This window comes from Hypanus sabinus, chromosome 2 (assembly GCF_030144855.1).
Source record: "Hypanus sabinus isolate sHypSab1 chromosome 2, sHypSab1.hap1, whole genome shotgun sequence".
Taxonomy (NCBI): Eukaryota; Metazoa; Chordata; class Chondrichthyes; order Myliobatiformes; family Dasyatidae; genus Hypanus; species Hypanus sabinus.
In genome coordinates, this window is record NC_082707.1 from 157085941 (window position 1) to 157109563 (window position 23623).

At 38.6% G+C, this 23623-nt stretch overlaps 1 protein-coding gene across 4 annotated transcripts in view; it reads right to left on the reverse strand.

Moving 5' to 3' along the window:
* Positions 1–23623, reverse strand: part of LOC132385391 (E3 ubiquitin-protein ligase pellino homolog 2) — a 153372-nt gene that overhangs the window by 36426 nt on the left and 93323 nt on the right. For all 4 annotated transcript variants that reach the window (XM_059957448.1, XM_059957441.1, XM_059957445.1 and 1 more), the window contains 2 exons: positions 22966–23255; positions 4838–4967 (listed from right to left, as the gene is read on the reverse strand). In XM_059957448.1, the coding sequence (XP_059813431.1) occupies positions 4838–4967; positions 22966–23042 (207 nt within the window). In that variant the 5' untranslated portion in view covers positions 23043–23255. The remainder of the gene's footprint in view (positions 1–4837; positions 4968–22965; positions 23256–23623) is intronic.

Genomic DNA, 23623 nt, shown 5'->3' on the forward strand with positions numbered 1-23623 from the left:
CATGTTAATCAACTCTCATTAAAATTATTTGTTTCTGACTTATGAAAGAATCTGTTTTCAAGAACAAAATCCTTATAACCCAGGAACTACCTTCATTTACTGTAAGCCCATTGAGTCCTATAGCTATCCTGACTACACTCCTCTCACTCTGCTGCTTCTAAGGGCTCCATTCTATTCTTCTAGCCCAGGCATGGGCAAACTACGACCCGCGGGCCATATGCGGCCCGTTAAGCTTTTTAATCCGGCCCGCAGAACTTGATGAAATTATATTAATAAACCTTGTTAACGTTTTTTCCCCGCAATTCTGGCGTTTTCCCAATAGATGACGCACTCTATATACATTGACCTTTGTTGAGGTACAGCGTATTACTCCACATTTGCGCTTTACTCTTTGTTCGGCTCGACCTATTTGTGTGAACAGGCATTCAGCGTCATGAACATCAACAAAGCCAGCCACAGATCCAAGTTAACTGACCAACACTCCAGATCCATCCTGAGAATCGCCACAACAAAACTAAAACTTTGATGCGCTGGCTAAAAAGGGAGACCAACAACACTGTTCCCACTGAAATTAAAAATAAGTTTCTTCGTTGTGTTATGTAAAAAATGCATTTGAAAATATTTTTTTTCAATAAGCCTTACATGTTACATGTCATTTCTGTTAAGTGATGGACATGAGTAGTGCGCAGGTGCACGTACGTTCTCAAAATAAAAAATGCGCTCCAGATCAAATAACGCGCTCTGCATACTGGCGCGCTGTCAGTGTTCTGTCTTTGTGCTGGTCGTTGTTGAGTTTTGGCACAGGAGACAATTGAATAAAAAGGAGCAGGACAAGTAGACCCGCATCTCCTACCGTTTTTGAAATAAAGACAGTCAGGAGGAGAGTGATGATGATAATATCTTGAAGGATAACAGAATTTTCAGTGCTTTAAAATAATAACTGTTACTATTAAAAAAGCTGTATTTTATTCATTTAATTTTCAGTGTTTTAAAAGTCATTTCAATAAATAGCTAAATACCATGGGACTTCAAAGACAGATATTTTGTTGAAATGCATTTGTTCATTTTCAATTGAAATTAAAGCACATGTTTTCTACATATCCCATGATATTTTATTTTCTCTTATGAGGTGTATTACCAAAACACTCCGTCCATCTGCTCCTGGTCCGGCCCCCCTGTCAAATTTTAGAACCCTTTGTGGCCCACAAGTCAAAAAGTTTGCCCACCCCTGTTCTAGCCTCTACCATACCAATTCTGACAATGTCACCATGACACAATCATGATAATGACATCTGTTGGCAGAATCTAGATGGTGACAAGGAGGCAAACAGGGGTGAGATAGATTGGGTGACTGAGTTGCGTCACAACAACAGCCTCACACTCAACATCAGCAAGACCAAGGAATTGACTGTGGACTATAGGAAGAGGAAGTCAAGAGAAAACATACCTTGGTCTGGTACGTGGTTTGGAAATGTTTAGAAAGGTGGTTCCCAATGTGGGCAGTGAAAGCTTCTAAGTGGATGAAAGAGATAAAGAGGGCAGTGGCGGGTGCTTGGCAGCAAGGGGGAGTAGCTGAGGGATTACAGTCTTAATTTAAGAAGTGAATCACTTATTATAAGCATTTAAATCTCAATGCCTCATAATTAATTACAATGATTACATATTCACCTCACCTCTTGTTAACCTACTGTTCTCTAAGACTCTGCTTTACCAGCACTTCACAACAAAACAGTGATGGTTTACATGCCTTATACATTTCATTGCTCTTTGTTAAATCTGGAAAGCCCTATACAATTGAAGAAGAACTGATTTTGCCAGTAGAAGTTCTGAGTACAGTTTTACACAAGTCACCAGACGAAATAATTAAAATGATTCCACTCAGTGACAATTCTGTTCAAAGCTGAATAGATGAAATGTCTGAGAATGCACGTTGTACAGCACACTTAGGACAACAGAATTTACTCTGCAATTGGATGAATCAACTTTGCCAAGGAACAAATCTTTGCTTCTTAGCTATGTTCACTTCATAACAGATGAAAGCATAGTTCAAGACTTACTTCAAGGGGACTAGAAATAAATGCAAAATCAATATTTCAGGTTGTTGAACAATTTTTCAAAGAGAAGAACATTTCACTCACCAGATGGGGCACCATCATTGACAAGGCGCTACCATAGGCTTATTACTTTCTTGAAAAAACCTGCACCTAACTGTGTAATTCAGACAACATCTTGTAAAAAACCTAAGTGATTGACTGCACAAATTATTAAATTCTGTTATCACAGCAGTAAAGAAAATCAGAAATCAGATGGCTCTCAAACTGAAACAGCCTGAGATGCTTTAAAATTCTTTGAAGACTCAACTGCTTCATTCAGTAATCAACTTAAGAATATGAAGCATGATATGGCTTATTTGTCAGAATTATTCAAGGTTTAATGAAATCAATGTTCATTTGCATGGAAATGGTGAGATATCAAAGTCAAATCAGTCATCTCCACATTTCTGTCCAAGTTAATCCTATTTAAGTGCAACATTGGCCTTCACAATCTTTTCCAATTTCCGAGCCTCTCTGAGTTGGATGCAAAAGAAAGAATACCAGATGACAATCTTCAAGTACATTGTGCCTACCTGGGTGTGGTGCATAAAGACGTGTCAGAGAGATTACAGGATCTTCTCATGATCCAAATTCCAGAATGGGTAATAAATCCATTCCTGAACACTTATAATAAGGAATTAACAGGAGAATGGAAGAATTGATCTTGCAACAAAATTACTTTGAGCTGAAACCACAGTTCAAAAAAATCATATCAAGACTTTTGCTTACAGAAAGAAATCTTTGAACACGACTGCACTGATAAAGGTCTAAGTATTCTTTACTGCCTTTCCAATGTCATATTTAGTGGAGAACAGTTTCAGTGCAGTCGCCAACTTCTCTCAAAGCAATGAAACAGACTGCAAATTACTGAACATGAGGATCTAAGACTCCTTCTGAGTGATATTCAGCCTAATGTTGAGAAGCTGATATCAGTGCACCAAACCCATCCATCTCATTCAAAGGTGTAAAAGCAATGCAGCAGTGAATAGTTGAACAACAAATGGATACTCTAAAATCATTGATGAAAATTGTTTTTACTGCAATTAAATAGATAAATAAATGTATTTGTAGTTTTAAATATGTTTGAACAATATTTGCAATTATTTGTCATTGCTTTGAATTTGCAGTTCCTATTTTCTTTCACTGTGTATTACAAATCAAAATTCTTATAGTTTTTATGTAATGGCTGGAAAAGGAGAGGGGGATGCTGGGGAAATGGTCTGGGAGCCAAGGGAGCAGTAACCCAAAAAGGTTTGGGAATCATTGGTTTAGAAGAACATGGGCCAAATGCAGGCAAATGGAACCAGCTTAATGGGCATCTTGATCGGCATGGATATGTTGGACTGATGGGCCTTCTTTTGTGCTGCATTGTTCGATGACAATACCCTTTCATTTTCCAGGGACCCATACAGATTTTCCAGGTGAAACAGTAATGGACCTCCTCCAACTAACAATAGCGAACACCATAAAGTGGCAGTCATATGGTGTCCTCTACGGCTTACAAATAGGTTTTATATCTAGCGGCAGGAATAACAAGCTCCTGTAAAGTGAGTTTAGGGAGTGAGGTGCTTAATTAAAAGACAAGGATGGTGATCATAGGATTGTTATTCATGTCACACACTATTGAAGCAAGAAGCCATATAGATGGAGCTTAGGAATAATTTGTCTGTCTTACTTGTTAGACTCCTTGCGTTAAAATAGATATGGCCCAGTCTCACATTCTTCTCATGTGCCTACTAGATTGAATTAATTTTCTTTCTATATTTGTCTCATTCCAAAATACACTCCTTCTCTGTATATCTATCCCCTGCCATATTATTTTAAAGCCTCCCCAACAACACTAGAAACGCCCACCTCTGAAACCGCAAGGATGTTGGACCAAATGCAGTTCAAATACAATCTGGCTTTTGCAGGTTCCAATTTCCCTACAAATGGTAACAGTAATCCAGAATTCTAAAGACCTTCCTTCTGCACCATCTCTTCAGCCAGGCACTTGCCCTTTTCCTATATTCACTAGCACATGGCACCAGAATAAGTCTCTGATCGAGGGAAAGTGAACAATCAGCATTAGTTGCCTCTTCAATGCAGCAGAGTGCATCCAACTATGATACTTAGCTTAGACTAGTCACTCAGTTTAAAATTACCTAAAGGCTAGAAAGTTCATTATGACAGTGACCATGACCTATATTACGAGACAATCTAGACACCGATGCAGATTTCTATAGCCACTAACATAGGAAAGACCTAACTTTTAATTATATTGATTTTCCAAGAGCTAGAGGTAAGAAAGTGGTTCCCTGCATGCTTTGAAAGATATGATCTAAGAACATATGATCATCATCTGATGGAGTCCTGGCTACTGTTTCCAACCTGCACAGAATAACAATGTTCCTGTGATTAACATTTTTAAAAACATAGCAGTTCAAATAAGAGATATGAGATTGCAAATGATGGAATGTGGAGCAACAAACAATCAGCTGGAAGAATTGTTCAGTTAAGCAGCATCTGTCAAAGGAAAGGAATCGCTGGTGTTTCAGGTCAAACACCAGCATCAGGACCAAAACTCATATAATTCAACATTCAAAAAATGCAATGCTTCACAAACTAATCTGTAGTATCTGAAAAATGTTTAAGTCAGCAGAAGGAAAAATAACTTAGGGAGAAGAAATAAGCTAATAATTAAAATGCAGCCAATGACTACATTTTAATTAATTATATTCCAATCAATCCACCTAACTACATACCTTAGAAGCCTGGGGAGTGGAAATAACATGCACTGTACTGGGCTTGACTCCATTAGCTCTTGATCGTTTAAAAAGTGCAAATCTGCTTTTCCTGCGACCCCTGTCTCCATTTGGAAGAGAACCGTTGTACCTGTGAATGAAACAGGTGTTACATATAAACTACCATTTATTGCATTTGCCAAAACTTAACCAATTGTACAATTGGAAAGAGTTATACTTAATAGGTTTGTTTCAATTGGTCAGGTAACAATTCATGCTATTGAAATGTAATAGAATACTCTAAAGAATATCCTCTTCACATCAGCATTATAAAATAATACTAAAAGCTGCATTTCCAAGGTATTGTTAAACAGCTGAATTTTACATTTACTTAAATACTGTTTCTTGTCATATAAGTGAATGACTTAAATTGGCTAAAGACTTGCAGCTGTGAATAGTGAGCCTCAACAGGAGGATGAAATGCTTTATCTTTTGCCTGAAGATGGTTAGACAAGTTAGTCATATCATTAATAATATATCTATGAAACCATTCCTTCATGTTAGCTAGTTAGTTACCACTGGTCTTCATGCCCTGCCTGATCTGCAGAACTTTAATATGATCCACTGGATCAATGGCTCTACACACAGTGTGCTGCTCAGTATGCATGTACTCCTGTACTGTAGCCTTACTGGGATGGCAACTCATCTACAGGTACTTCAAATGTGTTCCATAGATGATCAACACTGAAAAAGCATTGGTTTCTCTTTTGCAGCAGAATGTGGAATGTATCAGGCAGTGAAATAGATTTTCAGCATTGCTTATTGCAGCTCATTTATGTGCAAATTTAAGATGCTAGATCGGAGTATATCCTTTTGGCAAGATAACATAAGGTATTGCAAAAAGAGATGTCGTCATATGATGACAGCACTCGGCCGTCACAAGAGCTGTGTATTGGTTATTTCAGGCAAAACAGTTCTATATAGAGTTCACATAGATTTCTCCCCTTGTATTGATTTACCCTCAGCCTGCTCTATCTCCAGTCCAGTAGCACTTAAGATGACATATCATAGAACCTAATGTTTCAAGGATATTGCAAAAAAATTGATTAGCATCAATACATTCTTCCTTTTCCAAGATATAAAGTTTTAACATGTGTTAGGACATGTTCTGGAGTTCGGATAACAGCAGAAGATTAACTTCAGCAAACAATCTTTAGACCTGAATGAGAATCGTAGATTAAATTTAAAATACAAGACTGGACAACAGCTTCCTTAAACTGTGGACTCCAGTTAATTGAAAACCAGGCAATGCTGATTAACATTTATTTTGGGTATTTAGAGTGTGGGGTGATGAAGGAGGAGTAAAAATTATATGTAATCCAAAGGAAGCATTGTACATACACTGAAAATATAGAATTTTCCTTTGATCTTTAGCATGCAAAAGGTCATGTAACATTGGTTGAACAAGCCTCTTCCTCCGAAAGGGTTTCAATATGATGCCTGCTGCTCATTTTTGTTGAATAAAACACTACTGTATCCACTAGCTTCAGTGTCTCTCTGGAGATTATGTTCATATTAAAACAACATGGGGTTCAAAATGGCACAATAATTAATAATGCATTTGTCAATAGTTTGACACATTCGTGGTTTCAAACTGCACTATTAGAATGATCTAAAAATAATTTTGTATCACAACCAGTACCAAGGGGACAGTGTATCATCACCTGGAGTAAAAAGCTGATTTTGAGCCAGCCAGATCAGCTAATCACCTGGGTTACAAATAACTAGGCACAGAAGTTAACCAAAAAGGCAAAGATTCAGGAAAATCTTTCTGACTTTTCATCTGTGGCTAATGGCAATTCTATTCACAATCCCTTAACATACGAAGCAGCTCATACCTTAGTGAGGTAACACCTAGATAATGTTGGGTATGGGCTAAGAAGTGGAAAATGGCATTCTCAGCACAACAGTGCAAGATAATGATGAACAATCTATCCTTGACATTCAATGGATTACCATCGCTGAGTTGCCCTATCATTAATATTTAAGGATTACCACTGACCAGAAATCCAATCAGACCAACTATACAAATATTGTGGCTGTAAGAAACAGTCAGAAACTCAGTATTCTGCAGCAAGTGACTCACCTCAGTACAGCCCATGGCCTCTCTACCATCTACAAGGCACAAGTCAGAAGGATAATGGAATCTTTCCACTTGGCTGTATGGTTGCAGAACCAAACCTCTAAAGGCAGTCAATATCATTAAAGACAAATTAGGTCACATGACTGACCTAGACTGCATACATTCATTTTCTGCACCAGTGTGTATACTGTGTACCAGTGACAAAATGCACTGTTCTAATGACTGAGTTAAAGTCCTGATACAGTGTTTCAACACGAAATATTGACTATCCCTTTAGCTCCACAGATGCTGCTTGATCTGCAATAAGATGGTATGGACTGGATGGTGGGATTTTTGACAATTGATGTTATTTTCTTGAGTCAGTGCCTCATGTAGATTTTTATCAATGGTGGGGAGGGATATGTTGTGATTTACTGGGCTGAGTACACTACTATGCAGCTTCATGCATTCTTGTGCATTCAAGGTCTCATATACCAGATTAAACGAGTATCAATACTCTCTACCACAAGCTGCAATTTGGTGAGTCTCATCAGAACCCTCTCCAAAATGTCCACATCCTTCCTGTAATGTGGTCATCAGAACTGAACACTATACTCCAAATGTGGCCTGATGATAGCTTTATACAGCTGAAGATGTCTTCAAGGTGTTTCAAAAAGATGGCTCAAATTTACCCCAAGGACAATTAGGGATGGACAATAAACACTGACATTTCCAGTAACAAACATGGTGCATTAATACAGTTTAAGGTTGTGCATAGGGCTCATATGTCCAAGGATAAATTGGCTCATTTTTATTCCTATATAAATCCTATTTGTGACCGATGTCATTCTGAGATAGCGTCTTTAACTCATATGTTCTGGTCAAGTCCGCTTTTGAAAAAATATTGTAAAGACATTTTTGATATTATTTCTACGGTATTGAACATTGATTTACAACCTCATCCTATCACTGCAATTTTTGGTTTACCAATGATGGACTCACTCCATTTATCCTCTTCTGCTTGTCGAATGATTGCATTTCTTACATTAATGGCTAGAAGATCTATTTTGTTGAATTGGAAAGAAATTAATCCTCCTACTGTATTTCATTGGTTTTCTCAAACTATGTTATGTCTAAATTTAGAAAAAATTAGAAGTGTTGTATTTGATACTTCTATTAAATTTGAAAAGATATGGAGACCATTTATTCAATATTTTCATATGATGTAATATGACCCCGTTCCAAGCCTATTTGTTTTTCCAGTTTCGATTTTATATATGTTGAGAGGATCAGAGTTGACGACACTGATGATTTTGTATTGTTGTGAGATATTATAATCAGCCCTTTTTTTTCCATTTTTTCTTTTTTTCCCTTATTAGTTATTAGATTATTAGATTAGTTTTTTTGCATAATTTTTTTTCTTTTTCTTTTTTCTGTTTTTTTTAATATATATTATGATATACCTAGGTTTGCCTTGTTTATTTGTTACTTGTATCGTCCATGATTTGGGAATACTCAGTTACACTGTAACTATTGCTTATGTATTCTTTCATGTTCAATTGTAATGTGTATGTTTGTAATCCCATTATCTATGCATCAATTTTATTTTGTTGATATTAATAATAATAATAAGATTGAAAAAGAAAGTAACAAACAGATCCAGAAATTTAATTTTATAAACAGCCTCTATTCCTATTTAATGTCACTATATATAATCCTGGTTTCACAATTTTTGTTAGTTCAATAACTCTCTTAGTAGGAATATTTGGTTGCTTTGAAGCCTCTCACTAACCTATCGACCTCCCTACCACTAATGGACCAGACCACCAAAATCTATTAATTTGAGCAATACAATTTGACTCTGTCTCCCTCCTCCATAATCTCTTCCAACTCCCAACAGACCCATCTACATTCAGCTCAACTGTAATCTTGTGCTACAGATTTTTCTATCAAACGTTAGAGCTTCTAAGTTAAAAGTTTTGGATTCATTATTATATATTGAAAATTAAGCTGTGTGTTAGCTGGTACGACAAGTTAGACAGAATAGGATATTCAATGTATGAAAATATCAATTCCATAATATTTTAATAATAATCAAGACATTGTGGGCAGAGAAGGGCTTATAAAATAAAAGCAGAGGAATTAGCATTCCTCATAAGCTTCAACAAATGATTTTACATCTCCAAATGCAATATCTGGTATCCAGACAAAGCCAGATGATATTTTACTCAGAAATTAAGGAACGAGTCACACTAGTTTGGATGCAGATAAGGGAAAGACAGACTCTGGTGTCAATACAGTTGAGTTGGTTAGGTTGATAGTTAATATAGTCTTATCTTAAATAATTATCTAAATAGGGCTCTTGAGGGAAGCCAGATATAAGAAATATACAGTAACTATCCCTCATCAAGGAGGAGCCATTTGCTTCATTAAAGGGCTAGAGTTATTAGATTTGTGATGTAAAGCAGCATTTGCCAATCCCTTGAAATAAGTATTTAAGTGTGTGTGCAAAGGATTAAATTTAGCAGCTAATCAACAGCTCTACAATGTCAGTCCTTCACGTTACTCTTTGCTTAACAACTTGATTATCGTATGAAGATCTCAGAAGAAAACCACTGTTGTCACAGCTAATGCAAAGTCATCTCACTGTTTACTGCAATTAATCATGCATTAGTTAATGATTAATTAATAATTAATTACGGCATGATGAATTGCAGTAAACAGTAAAACGTCTCTATATCAGCCCCGGATATCTCAAGGGAACTAATCTGTTATGCACTGTATGGCTCTTTATACACCCCACCCCCAGAAGTTTCCATGTTTTGTTGTTCCAGTGGATTTAATTTGGTTTTTTTTTACTATAATCAACAGAAAAACATTATTTTGTGTCAAAGTGAAAGCAGATTAATTACAATATAAAATGCAAAATAATTGATTGCATAAGTATACACCCCCTTCGAGTCAGTAATTAGGAGATGCACTTTTGGCACTAATAACAGTGTGGATAAGCCTCCATCAACTTTGCACATCTGGACATTGCAATTTTCCACATTCTTATTTGTAAAACTGTTCAAGCTATTCAAGTCAGATGTATGGGGATCATGAGTGAACATTCCTTTTCAAGTCCAGCCACAAATTCTCAATTGGACTGAAGTCTGAGCTCTGACTTGGCTACTCCAGGACATAAACTTTGCTGTTTATAAGCTTTTCATGCGTATTTCAGCTTAAAACTTGTGGTCATTGTCTTGCTGGAAAACAAATCTTCTCCTAAATCACAGTTTTCTTGCAGGCTACATCAGGTTTTCCTCCAGCACTTCCCTGTATTTTGCTGCATTCATTTTACCCTCTACCTTCACAAGCCTTCCACAGCCTGCTGCGGTGAAGCATCCTCACAGCATGATGCAGCCATCACCATGTTTCACCAAAGGGATTGTGAGTTTTTGATGATGTGTGGTGTTCAGCTTATGCAATTAGTCTGATGGTCAAAAAGCTGGATTTTGCTTTCATCAGACTAAAGAACTTTCTTCCAGCTGACTTCAGAGTCTCCCACATGCCTTCTTGATAAACTCTAACCAAGAATTAATTTGAGTTTTTTCAACAATGGTTTTCTCTTTGCCACTCTCACATAAGTCTGTGACTGGTGAAGCACCCAAGCAACAGTTGTTTACACTGTCCCTCTCTTATCAGCCACTCAGGCTTGTCCTCCTCCAGAGTTGGCACACGTCTCTTGGTGACCACCCTCACTAGTCCCCTACTTGCATGGTCACTCAGTTTTTGAGGACAGCCTGCTCTAAACAAATTTACAGCTTTGCCATATTCTTTCCATTTCTTGATGGTTGACTTAACCGTATTCAAAGGGATAGTCAGTGACTTGGAAATTTTCTTGTATCCTTCTCCAGTCTTACACTTTTCAATAACCTTTTCACAGAGTTGCACCGAGTGTCCTTTTGTTTTCATGGTGTAGCTATTGCCAGGATACTGACTCACTGGCAGTTGGTCTTTCCAGATACAGGTGTATTTTCACTATAATCAATCGAAACACCCTGACTGCACACAGGTCTCCAAAAACAAATTACCGTCTTCCAGTATTTGGTCAAATGTCCTGCATAATTCTTCATCTCCCTCTAATCCTCCTACCAATTATATTGGATGATTACTTTCTAATTTTGACCCCTGGGCTAGGGAATATTAATTACCCTTCCATTTACTCTAACTAGGCATTTCATATTTTAATTCACCTAAACTCAGCCTCCCCTCTGCTTCTGTTCCAGAGAAGACAATTCCAACCTAACCAATCCAGGTATCATCCTTGTAAATCTCTTCTGCACCATCCCTGTGCAACTACATCTCTACTGCAGAGATGATCAGAAATACTAGCGATGTAGCTAGTATTGTACTCCTCTCTGGTACAACTTCCTGGTCTCATACAGTGGATTCCAGTTCATTTGGGCACATCACATCGGGACTAGTATACTTTGACCTAAATTAAGCAGCTGCTCAAATTAGCTGAAGTTTTATGGAAATATTGAAAAAGGTATAAAAGAGTCAAACCACTGTTTAAGTCAGTAACAAATTATGTAATTAAATTAAAACAAAACAAATTAGAACACCATCAATACCACTATAGTACTATAAAATTGTGTAAAATTCCTTGCAGCTATCGACAAATGAATTAATGCAGTGTACGCTGGCATGTTCTTTGATTGACTATAAGCTAACAAAATCAGCACAGACACTAGTGGAGATAATAGACCACTTTCATATAAATCCTTTCCATGATTGCATCTTGTAAATCTTCATTTTCATTGTAACATTCTAGATGACTCTTCGAATTTTTCATAGTTCCTAACTTGTTGAATTAGCAAAATTGTTTCATTTTCACTCCCACCCATTTCTGGCATCTTCTATGCCTGAATGCTTGACAGCAAGACAGTTCTGAATTGTCTCTCTGCTTATTTCTCACTAAGTATCTGCGACAAAAATCACTGCTTTTTGAACACAAACGCATGCAACTGGTGCTATTTAGAAACTGTTCGCTCTAAGCATGATGGAGTGTCTAACAAGCACACAGGAGCATGTGACTGATGTTAGTTAGAAAGTGTTCAGAAACACTCTCCTGTCCCAATTAAGTGCACCATGGCCCAATTAACTGGAAGCCACTGTATTCCACATTCTTGACTAATGAAGGAAAGAAATAAAGGGTTACCAATTTTCAGCTTCTAGTTTAACTACACATACTTAATGCCAGTTACATGGTACTGGTATTTTTACTGTCATTACAACCACAAAATCCAGCTCAATACTTCAAATGGGATCTAAACAATAAACTGTAAAGATATAATACTTTTTTAAAAACTCAATGACCCTCTTTACAAGGCAAATAACCTCATTAATTTGTTCTGCAACCTTCAAAATTTGGTCCACATCCAAAAATCTTTCTCCTATCATGTAAATTGTATTATCTCCATATTTTCCCTCTAAATTTCACGGAGTTGTGAGACAGTTCAATACCAACTTTAAAGAAAGAAAGAGGCTGAACATGTAATGATAAATGAAGGAAATGAACATAGAACGTAGAATAGTACAGCACAGTACAGGCCCTTCTGCCCACAATGTTGTGCTGACTCTTCAATCCTGCCTCCCATATATCCCCCCCACCTTAAATTCCTCCATATACCTGTCTAGTAGTCTCTTAAATTTCGCTAGTGTATCTGCCTCCACCACAGATTCAGGCAGTGCATTCCACGTACCAACCACTCTGAGTAAAAAACCTTCCTCTAATATCCCCCTTGAACTTCCCACCCCTTACCTTAAAGCCACGTCCTCTTGTATTTAGCAGTGGTGCCCTGGGGAAGAGGCGCTGGCTGTCCACTCTATCTATTCTTCTTAATATCTTCTATACCTCTATCGTGTCTCCTCTCATCCTCTTTCTCTCCAAAGAGTAAAAGAGTAAAGAGTAAAGCCCTAGCTGAGGTAGCAAACTTAGGCAATCCTAAAGGATTTTGATGAAAAATATAAATATAAATGAAATTAAAACAAACCTCCCAATTTATTGAAAGATCACATATGCAGTGATTAATACTGCCGTTCCAACTTTGTTCAATGGATGCTTTGGCAGTAACATCGCAAAATTCAGGAATGTTGTCAGTTTCTAGTTCAATTCGCATTTAAGAACAGCAGTGTGCTGGACTTTGCTCTGAGCCACAAACATCAAGAAACTGAGAAGACCTGTAGTTTCCCATAAACTTACTGTGGGGTTTTGCATAATGTGTTCCTGTCAAATAATCATCTTATATATACAACATTCTTAACGGGACATGACAGCAGTGACAAGCATGACACGGCAAGAAACTGCATATTTCCTTAACTTATCAAATTCAAGAATTATTAAATAATTGTGCAGTGTCTACATCAGGAACTGCCTGTTAGAATATCAATTATAAATCAACTACAGAAAGACATAGAGAAAAGAAAAACCAGCTTATAATAAAAGGAAAGAAAACATTTCTAATGATAAATAAAACACAAAGAGTAAAATAACTCTCCTCTTGTAGAAGTTAAATGTTAGTGTCAAAATCATTGTATTTAAGAAAAAGTTACTAAGACCTACTACTGTTAAAGAGGTTTAAAAAAATGACAAGCTAAGTCTGCATCTATGAAATAAGTGCAGAAACTTAACTTCTTCCGAAGTATCTGAATATTAAGCCAAGTAAGAAGATCACACTTCTGTGAACCTTTTGCAGGAATATAACATTTTGCATTTCTATTTCTAACTGTACATACATAATTGCAGAAAATTGCTGCCTGATTGAAACACAAAATACAATCCTTATCATTTCTCCAACTGAAAACTATGTTGTCAGTTCATCAAGAAATAAACGTTCTTGTTTGAAAATCATAATTAAAAATTGTACTGCCAAAAATATACAAGTAATACAAGACCTGACAAAAGTAGATGAAGCAACGCACACAAAATGCTGGAGGAACTCAGTAGGCCAGGCAGCATCTATGGAAAAGAGTACAGTTGATGTTTCAGGCCGAGACTCTTCAGCAATCCTGCTGAAGTTCCTCCAGCATTTTTTGTGTGTGAGTGTGTGTTTCTTGGATTTTCAGCATTTGCTGATTTTCCCTTGTTTGTGAAAAGTAGATTGAAAGTAGCTGCTTGTGGGCAAAACAATTAATTAGTCTTTTAAAAGGGGAACAGTGAGAGTTCAGGGCCAACATCTTTTATAAGTCTGAAAGATAAAGGCCGCAAACTTAGGCAATCCTAAATGATTAAGGATAATGATGAAAGATATAAATATAAATGAAGCATATGACAGATGCAGGTAACAAAAAAACAGGTTTTTCTTAAGGAATACAGACAGTGTAGGAGCGTACTTAAAAATAAAAGAAATTATCAGGGCAGAAAAGGGCTCTGAAGTATTATTGGCATACAGATTAAGAATAAACTCACAGAATTTGTAAGTGTATTGGAAGCTAAAGGGTAATCAGGAAAGATTAAGCCCTCTTATGGATCAGAGAGTCAATTTTTGCCTAGAGCCAGGTAATGTGGACAAAACTCCTAAATAAATACAACGGATTCCGGTTAATTAGGACACATTGAGCCCAGTACATTTTAGCCCAATTAACAGGCTGCCCCAATTAGCTAAAGTTTTATGGAAATAGTTAAAGGTATAAAAAAGACAAACAACCATTTAACTGAGAAACAAACTATGTATTTAAATAAAATACAAAATAAATTTAAAAACTACCAATACTACTATTACTTCCTAATAGTTATTAATGAAGGAATTCATTCAGTGTAAGCTGCCATGTTCTTTTGATTGACTAAATGAACAAAATCAATGGACTGCCTTCATACAATCCTTTCAACAATTGTATCCTCCAAATCTTCATTTTCATTGTAACATTCAGGATGATTGTCAATATGTTTAAATTCTTCATAGATTCTAACTTGTTGAAGTAGTGAAAGTGTTTCATTTTCATTCCTGGTCATTTCTGGCTTCACCATGCTTGAATGCTCGAAAATGCAGTGAACGGAACTGTTCTGAATTGCCTTCAGCTTATTTCTCACCAACCATCAGTGACAAAAATCACTGCTTTTTGAATACAAACACCCGTAACTAACACTATTTAAAATCTGTTTGCTCTAAGCACTGTGCAATGTCTAACAGCCACACAAGTCCACACAATTCATGCAACTGGTGTTCGGCAAAAGTCTACTGCCCCATTTAAGTGGCATAGTGTCCTAAATAAATAAAGGAAATTCCGGCTATTTTCTCAATTAGTTTTTGTTCTTTAAGAGTTGCTTCAATTAACCAATTTCCCAATTAACCAGAATCCACTGCACTTACATCAACATTCACCAGTAGAAAGAGACAATAGATGGAGACTTCAGGGAGAGAGACAGTGATAATATGGAGCATTTTAGCCTTATGGAGGGTGTTGGAATGCTGGACCCTTGATGTTTGTGACATACATCAATGACTTAAGGCATGCAGGAGTTTCAATTATTGCCAACCAATATAAACCTATTCAATGATCAATCTGACCTTTCCTTCATACACAGCCCGCAACTCTCCAATTTTCTTACATCCATGTGCCTATCTAAGAGTCTTTTAAGTATTCTTATTGTATCAGCCTCTACCACCCCCAGCAATGAATTCCAGGCACCCTCACTTCACTTCTGTGTAAACAAAGAATCTACCTTTGACACATTCCCCTACTCATCTTAAATGGATGTTCTCTGGTATTGGCCACTGCCATCCAAAGAAAAAGGTGCTGATTTTCTATTCTATCTATACCTTTCATAACTTTATTCACCTGTATCAAGTCGCCTCTGATCCTGTGTCGCTCCAAGAAGAAAAACTCTAGCTCTTTCAACCTCTCCTCTAATCCAAGTAGCATCCTGGTAAATTTCCTCTGTATCTGCTCTAAAGGGGAGGGTGCCTATGGCTATAATTTAACTTTGATCAGTTGAAAAGTTGGGTGGAGCAATAGCAAATGGAATTTAATCCTGACGAGACTGAAAAGATGCATTTTGAGAGGTAAACAAGAATCAAACATATACAGTAAAAGGGTGGGCCCTGAGGTGTTTTCATAAATGGAGAGACTTTGAGGTACAAGTCCACAAATCCCAGAAACTGGCGACAGATGTAGAAGGTATATAGGATGCTTGCCTTCACAGAAACATAGAAAACCTACAGCACCATACAGGTCCTTCAGCCCACAATGCTGTGCCAAACATGTACTTAATTTAGAAATTACCCAGGGTTACCCATATCCTTCTATTTTTCTAAGCCCCATGTACCTATCCAGGAATCTCTTAAAATACCCTATTGTAACTGCCTCCACCACCATCGCCAGCAGCCCATTCCATACACTCAACACTCTGCGTAAAAAAGCTAACCCTGACATCTCCTCTGTACCTACTTCCAAACACCTTAAAACTGTGCCCTCTCATGCTAGCCATTTCAGCTCTGGGAAAAAGCCTCTGACTATCCACACAATCAATGCCTCTCATTATCTTATACACCTCTATCAGGTCACCTCTTATCCTCCGTCACTCAAAGGAATAAAGGCCAAGTTCATTCAACCTATTCTCATTAAATATGCTCTCCAATCCAAGTAACATCCTTGTAAATCCCTCTGCACCTTTTCTGTGGTTTCCACATCCTTCCTATAGTGAGGTAACCAGAACTGAGCAGAGTACTCCAAGTGGGGTCTGACCAGGGTCCTATATAACTGCAACATTACCTCTCGGCTCCTAAACTCAATCCCACAATTGATAAAGACCAATGCACCACATGCCTTCTTAACCACAGAGTCAACCTACACAGCAGCTTTGAGTGTCTTATAGACTTGGACCCCAAGATCCCTCTGATTCTCCACACTGCCAAAAGTCTTACCATTAATACTATATTCTGCCAGCATATTTAACCTACCAAAATAAACTAGCTCACACTTACCTGGGTTGAACTTCATCTGCCACTTCTCAGCCCAGTTTTGCATCCTATCAGTGTCCCACTGTAACCTCTGACTGCCCTCCACACTATCCACAACACCTCCAACCTTTGTGTCATCAAATTTACTAACCCATCCCTCCACTTCCTCATCCAGGTCATTTATAAAAATCACAAAGAGAAGGGGTCCGAGAACAGATCCCTGAGGCACACCACTGGTCACCGACCTCCATGACCTCTCTATATGACCCGTCTGCAACCACTTTTTGCCTTCTGTGAGCATTGGCACACAAAATTAGAGTCGGGAGATCATGTTAAAACACTATAAATCATTAAGTCATATTTTGGAGCTTTGTATGCAGTTCTGGATGTCACACTATGGGAAGAATGTGATGGTGCTGGAGAGAATGCAGAAGAGATTCACCAGGAAATTGCCTGGATGACAACATTTCAGTTATAAAAAAGAAATTGGATTGGCTGTATTTGTTTTCTGTGGAGTCAAGGAAGCTGAGGAGCAACCTGAAAAAGATATACACAAATAAGAAGATAATGGTAATAAACATTTTCTTTTGTTGGGAGTGCCGAAGATAAGAGGTATCAGTTTAACGTGAAAGGTGGGAGGTTTCGACGGGATATGAGGGGCATTTTTTTCACACTGTGTGGCAGGAATCTGGACTGTGCTCCCAAAGGAGACAGTAGAGCAGATATAAAGATATAAAAGGCAGCAGACCTAATGTGGGTAAATGGGATTAGTGTGTATGGGTACAATTGAAGGCATGAATTTGTAACCAGAAGGGTCCCTTTCAGTGCAGTACAACTATGGGAATGCAATATATTAAAGCAGATCTCTGCATGTATGTGATAATTCACTAATATTCACTATATTGCACATTACAAAGAAAAATATTAACAAATTCTTAAGTAATATATGCAATCTATTACGTTGAGTACTCTCTAAAATCAAAGAATACTAATAATTTCAATTTCAATATCTAATTCTAGGAAAAAAGTTGCTATTATAAAGTTGTATGTTGATAGGCACAATACAACTATAGGTAATTATTCTGCATTGCAAGAATACAGTAATAATTGCATTGTATATAATTTTACTTTAAAGAAAATCTAAAATCATATTGAGAAGACCCAATTAATTTCATTACCTTTTAACTGGGGCCTTTTGTGAAATACATAATTTAAAAAAAATCAAAGTCAATTATAGTTTCAGTGACTTTACAAAAACCTTCTTAAACTGTCAATGGTAACTCCCATATAGTTATGAATAAAGAGTCACTCAAGAAATACAATGGAGAAGATGGAGAACTGTTAACAAGCATAGATTCCCATAATTTGAAACTCAATAATTAGTTCATTCTGAAGGACTCCAAATAAATCCCTAGTGTTTTATGAGTGATCATCAGAACTGAGGAAATAAACAATATAAAAGTTAAGAGAAAGTCCCTGAACTATAAAATAACAAAATAGACTATCCATGCAGAAAACTGCACAGTACATGCAATTTTAATTTTAAAACAGAAAAAATATTTGATATATACAACTACTTGTTTTTCACTTTTAAATGTGAAAATTATTGCTATTCCTAAAAGCTATTCACTCATGAAAGGAGGCTTATTTTAAATCAAGCTGTTGTCTTGAAATTTTGTAGATGCTAATTTGATGTCTTATAAAAAATGTCATTGTTAAAAGTGACCAAATGTTGCAATATAAATTAGTCTATTTTCAAACTACAGATCACTTAAGTGAGAAATAACCCAAAACAAAAAAAAACTTAATTAAGCTAATATAGTTTAAGATGTCCATAGATAGAATGACATGAGGGAAGCTCACAGACAGGGACAGATACAGATTAACTGGACAATACTGCAGAAAGTACAAAGAAAATCTTACCACAATAAAAATAAGAAAGATAACATGTTTAGCAAAAATGTAAATGGGGGGGGGGAAAGAGGATCAGAAACAGTAGGATATAGAGTACAAAATGACATGGAAAAGGGTAGCAAGGTGAAAGATGAGAAGCAACTATTGGATGGTGAGTGAATCATAGAAAATTTCAAAAATGGAAGGAGACAATTTAGCTTACCACATAGAGCTGGTTGTAAAGGGGCTACCCTCCTAATCTCAGCTTCTAGTTCATTGCCCTGTAGCTCCAGTTCTTCAAGTACAGCCAGGCACATTTTAAGTGTGGCATAGGGTGCTGTGGCAAAGTGTACGAGGGCATGTAGGAGTGTGAAGTGAAGACAGTGAACACAACAGGGAAAGTATAGGAATGCCTTGAGCAAGTGAGGAGATGGGGATGCAGTATTGTAAGGGCAATATAGAGGAGAAGAAGACACAAGGCAGAGGAATTATGGGGAGGTGGGATTATAGGAAAGGAGTGAGGAAAGGGGTCAGAGTTGAAGGCAGGTGGTGGAGAGAGAAGGGATGGAGAACAGAGGTTTCTGGTTGTAGGGAGAGTGAAGGGAAGAAACAGGCATGTGAAGATGGGAAAGTAAGAGAATGATGAGGTCTGGAAAAAGAGGATGTGGTGGGCAAGTAGATAAGAGAGAGGAACAGTAGCAGGGAAGAGAGGGTAAAGACAGGCAGAAGAAAGACAGCAAGAGCAGGTGCAGAGAGATAAAAAGTAAGAGCAAGAGTGTGGGTAGATAGATAGGAAGCAATACTACAAGAGTGAGGGAAAGAACAGTTAAAGAAGGAATGGGGTCAATGTGACTGCTCCAAGAGCTGGAATACAAATGACAGGCCAAATGATCTCCTTCAAAGTCATAATACGGACAAATAAGCAGAGAAAAGAAAGGGAGAATGGGTAACATGAGTGGGAAAGACTGGGCTGCTGGCTGTTAGGGTGATAAATGGAAAGTGAATAAGAGATAAGGAAGAAAGACCGAAGGAGAAAGAAATAGGAAAAAGGAAAAGAGAGAGACTGAATGGAAGAGTAAAAAAGGAAGACAAAGCAAAAATATGAGGGTGGAAGAATGAGTGGAAGAACAGGAGGGTGGGCAGGATAGAGGAGATGGTAGGAGAGGTCATGAGGAAGAGAGAGGATGGTGGAGTGGGAAGGTGGCAGGGGTTGAGCTGAAAGAGTGAGAGCTGTCAAATATTATATCATTGTGGGGAATGAGAATGAGGCAAAGAAACTGATAGAAAGCAACCAATTGAAGCTGGACAAAACAATTCTGAAGGAAAAAAGGTAACCACAACCAAAAAGGCACAGCTGCTCAAACAAAAAAGTGAGGACATGCGTAAACAAAAAGGAAAATATAGGAATTAGTTGTTTGCATATCCAGACAGTTTCAGACCATTAGACACAGGAGCAGAATTAGGCCATTCAGCGTATTGAGTCTGCTCCGCCATTCCATCATGGCTGATTTATTATCCCTCATAACCCCATTCTTTTGACTTCTCCCCATAACTTTTGACTCTCTGATTAATCAAGAACCTATGAAACTTCACTTTAAATATATCCAATAACTTAACATGCACAACCATCAATCAGTGGCAATGAATTCCACAGACTCAGCACCCTCTGGCTAAAGAAACTTTTCCTCATCTAAATGGATGTCCCTCAGTTTTGAGGCTGTTCCCTCTGGCTCTAGACTCCCCCACTATAAGAAACATCCTCTCCATATCCACTTTATTCTGACCTTTCAATGTTCGATAGGTTGCATTCTTCCAAACTCCCCTCATTCTTCCAAACTCCAGCATCTACAGGCTCGGAGGCATCAAATGTTCCTGATATGTTTCATATAACTGTTTCATTCCTGGGATCAATCTTGTGAACCTCCTCATGACCTTCTCCAATGCCAGCAGATCTTTTTTAAGGTATGCAGCCAAAAATTGCTCATAATACTAAAAAAAAATTTCTGACCAATGCTTATAAAGCCTCAGCATTACATCCTCACTTTTATATCCTAGTCCTCTTGAAATTTCCCCAACTTACCACTGGTTCAACCTGCAAGTTAACCTTTAGGGAATCCTATACGAGGATCCTTAAGTTCCTCCGCATCTCCAATTTTTGTATTTTCTTCCCATTTAGAAAATATTCCATGCCTTTACTCCTTCTGCCAAAGTGCACAACCATGCACTTCCCTACACTATATTCATCTGCCACCTCTTTGCCATGCCCCTAATCTGTCTAAGTCCTTCTGCAGACACCCTTCTCCCTTACTCGATGCTGCACGTATCTTTGTATCATCCACAAGATTGGCCATAAAGCCATCAATTCGATCATCAAAATTACTGACATACAAAGTGAAAAGAAGTAGCTCCAACACAGACCTCTGCGGCACACCACTAGTCATTGGCAGCCAACCAGAACATGCCCCCCCCCTTATTCCCACTCTTTGTCTATCTTCTATTCATGCTAGAACTTTTCCTGTAATACCATGATGGGTTGTTATCTTGTTAAGCAGCCTCGTGTGCAGAACCTTGTCAAAGGTCTTCTGAAAATCCAATATCCACTGACTCGCCTTTGTCTATCCAGCCTGTGACTTCATCAAAGAATTCCAATAGATTTATCAGACAAGATTTCTCCTTTAGAAAACCATGCTGACTTTGGCCTATTTTTCATTGCACCTCCAAGCACCAAAACTTCATCCTTAATAATCTTTCCAAACACTTAAGTCCAGCTAACTGCCCTATAATCTTCTTTCTTCTGTAAGAGTGGAGTCACATTTGCAATTTTCCAGACCACCAGAACCATCCAGAGTCTAGCAATTCTTGAATCATCATTACTAATGCCTCCCTCCACTATCTCTTCAGGTACCTCTCTTCCAGTATCCTGCAGTGTGGTCTATCTAGTCCAAGTGACTTATCTATCTTCAGGTTTTCAGCTTCCCAAGCACCTTCTCCTTAGTAATAGCAATGGCACTCACTCCTGCCCCCAGAATTTCTGGCATTCTGCTCGTATCTTCCACAATGAAGACTGACAGAAAATACTCATTAAGTTCCTCTGCCATTTCTTTGTTCAAGGGGTCTGATATCCACTCACGTCTCTCTTTCACTTGTTATACAGTATATCTGAAAAAAAGTGTTTGTATCCTCTTTTATATTATTGGCTAGCTTCTCTTTATATTTCTTTTCTCTCTTTATGCCTTTTTAGTTGTCATCTGTTGGTTTATGAAAACTTCCCAATCCTTCCCACTAATTTTTGATATATTATATGTCCTCTCTTTCGCCTTTACATTGTCTTTGACTTCCCTTGTCAGCCATAGTTGCTTCATGCTCCCTTTAAAGCATTTCTTCATTGCTGGGATGAAACACCAGCCATTGCTGTTCTGATGTCATCCCTGCTAGTGTCTCTTTCCAATCAGCTTTGATCAACTCCCAATTGCATGCCTAATTTCCTTTACTCCACTACAATACTGATACATCTGATTTTATCTTCTTCTCAAACTGCGGGGTGAATTCTATCACATAATGATCATTTCCTCCTAAGGGCTCCTTTACCATAAACTTCTCCAGGTCATTACATAACACCCAATCCAGAATTGCTGTTCCCCTAGTGGGCTCAACAATTTAAACAGGGGCATTCACCTCTGACAGGAAGAATCTTGACCCTAAACCAATCCACCACCACTGGTATTTGAGTGGAAGAGGGCAAATGCAGAACAAGTGAACCTGCTGAAGCGATGGAAAAGTGACAGACAAGTAGAAAATTAATGCGAGTTGGTGAGAGCATTTGAAAACAGCATTCGACACTCTGGCAGACGTAAAAAGAGCCCTGACACAGCCAGGCACAAACGGCAAACACTGAGCAGAGAAGCATGAACTGACCGAGCTGCGAGTGAAGCTTCACTGAGTGCAGGAAGCAGACAGACAGATAAAAGACTGGGGACAAAGTAAAAGTGTTGTAGACGGCACCTGCAGTCAGAGAGCAAATATTCCCCCCCCCCCCCCTATTAGAAAAGTGGAAGAGAGCACAGTGATGTGTTGGCGCAGGCACACAGGGAGACGCAGAGGAAGAGCAAGATGCAGTGATCCAGCCAGGAAACAGTAACAAACGGAGACTCCGGCTGAAGCCATGACCCCGATCTCCCCTCGCTCACCCCAGGACGATGAGTTCTCCGTACTTCACAGGATCCTTGGTGGGCGCGCTGTGATCTTCCTGACTTGATGAAAACATGAGTGGCGCTCGATTTTCCTCTTCCTCGTCGAGGTTCACCGTTCGCTACTGGCTGACAGTATCCACAGGCAGCTCATTAGTTTTATTCCTGCTGGTGTTGCCGCTGCTTTGGAGTTGTTCTGATTGTGTTTGTGCTCCACTCGCACCACTTTCCGCGTCTTCTCCGGGGTTCCGATCCGCGGAGCTCGTCAGCGCCGATCGGCCAAATGTTTCCTGTGCCGAGAAAGAAAGCGTCAACATTCAGATTAGTCAGCTGGGCGGGGGAGGGGCGGGGCGGGGCAGGGCTGGGGCTGGGTGGGAGGGCGGAGCCTCGCAGCTCCCGCAGAGCCGGGAGGCAAGCCCGAGGCCACAAAGACTTTCCCCGTCACCACTCGGCTCAGTGGCAGCCACGCAGTGTTAATAACACAGCTGGTCGTGACTTTCTTTCACGGGTGCTCTGCTCGCAGCGGCGGGGCGGGGAGAGAAAAAAGACCGAGCAGAACGCAATCCCTCCCCGCAGATGATTGTGAGTCTCGGCTCCCCGTCTGAGGGTGTTGTGTAAACAGAGCAGACGGGGCCGCTGCGGGAAGCGCGAGCGTGGC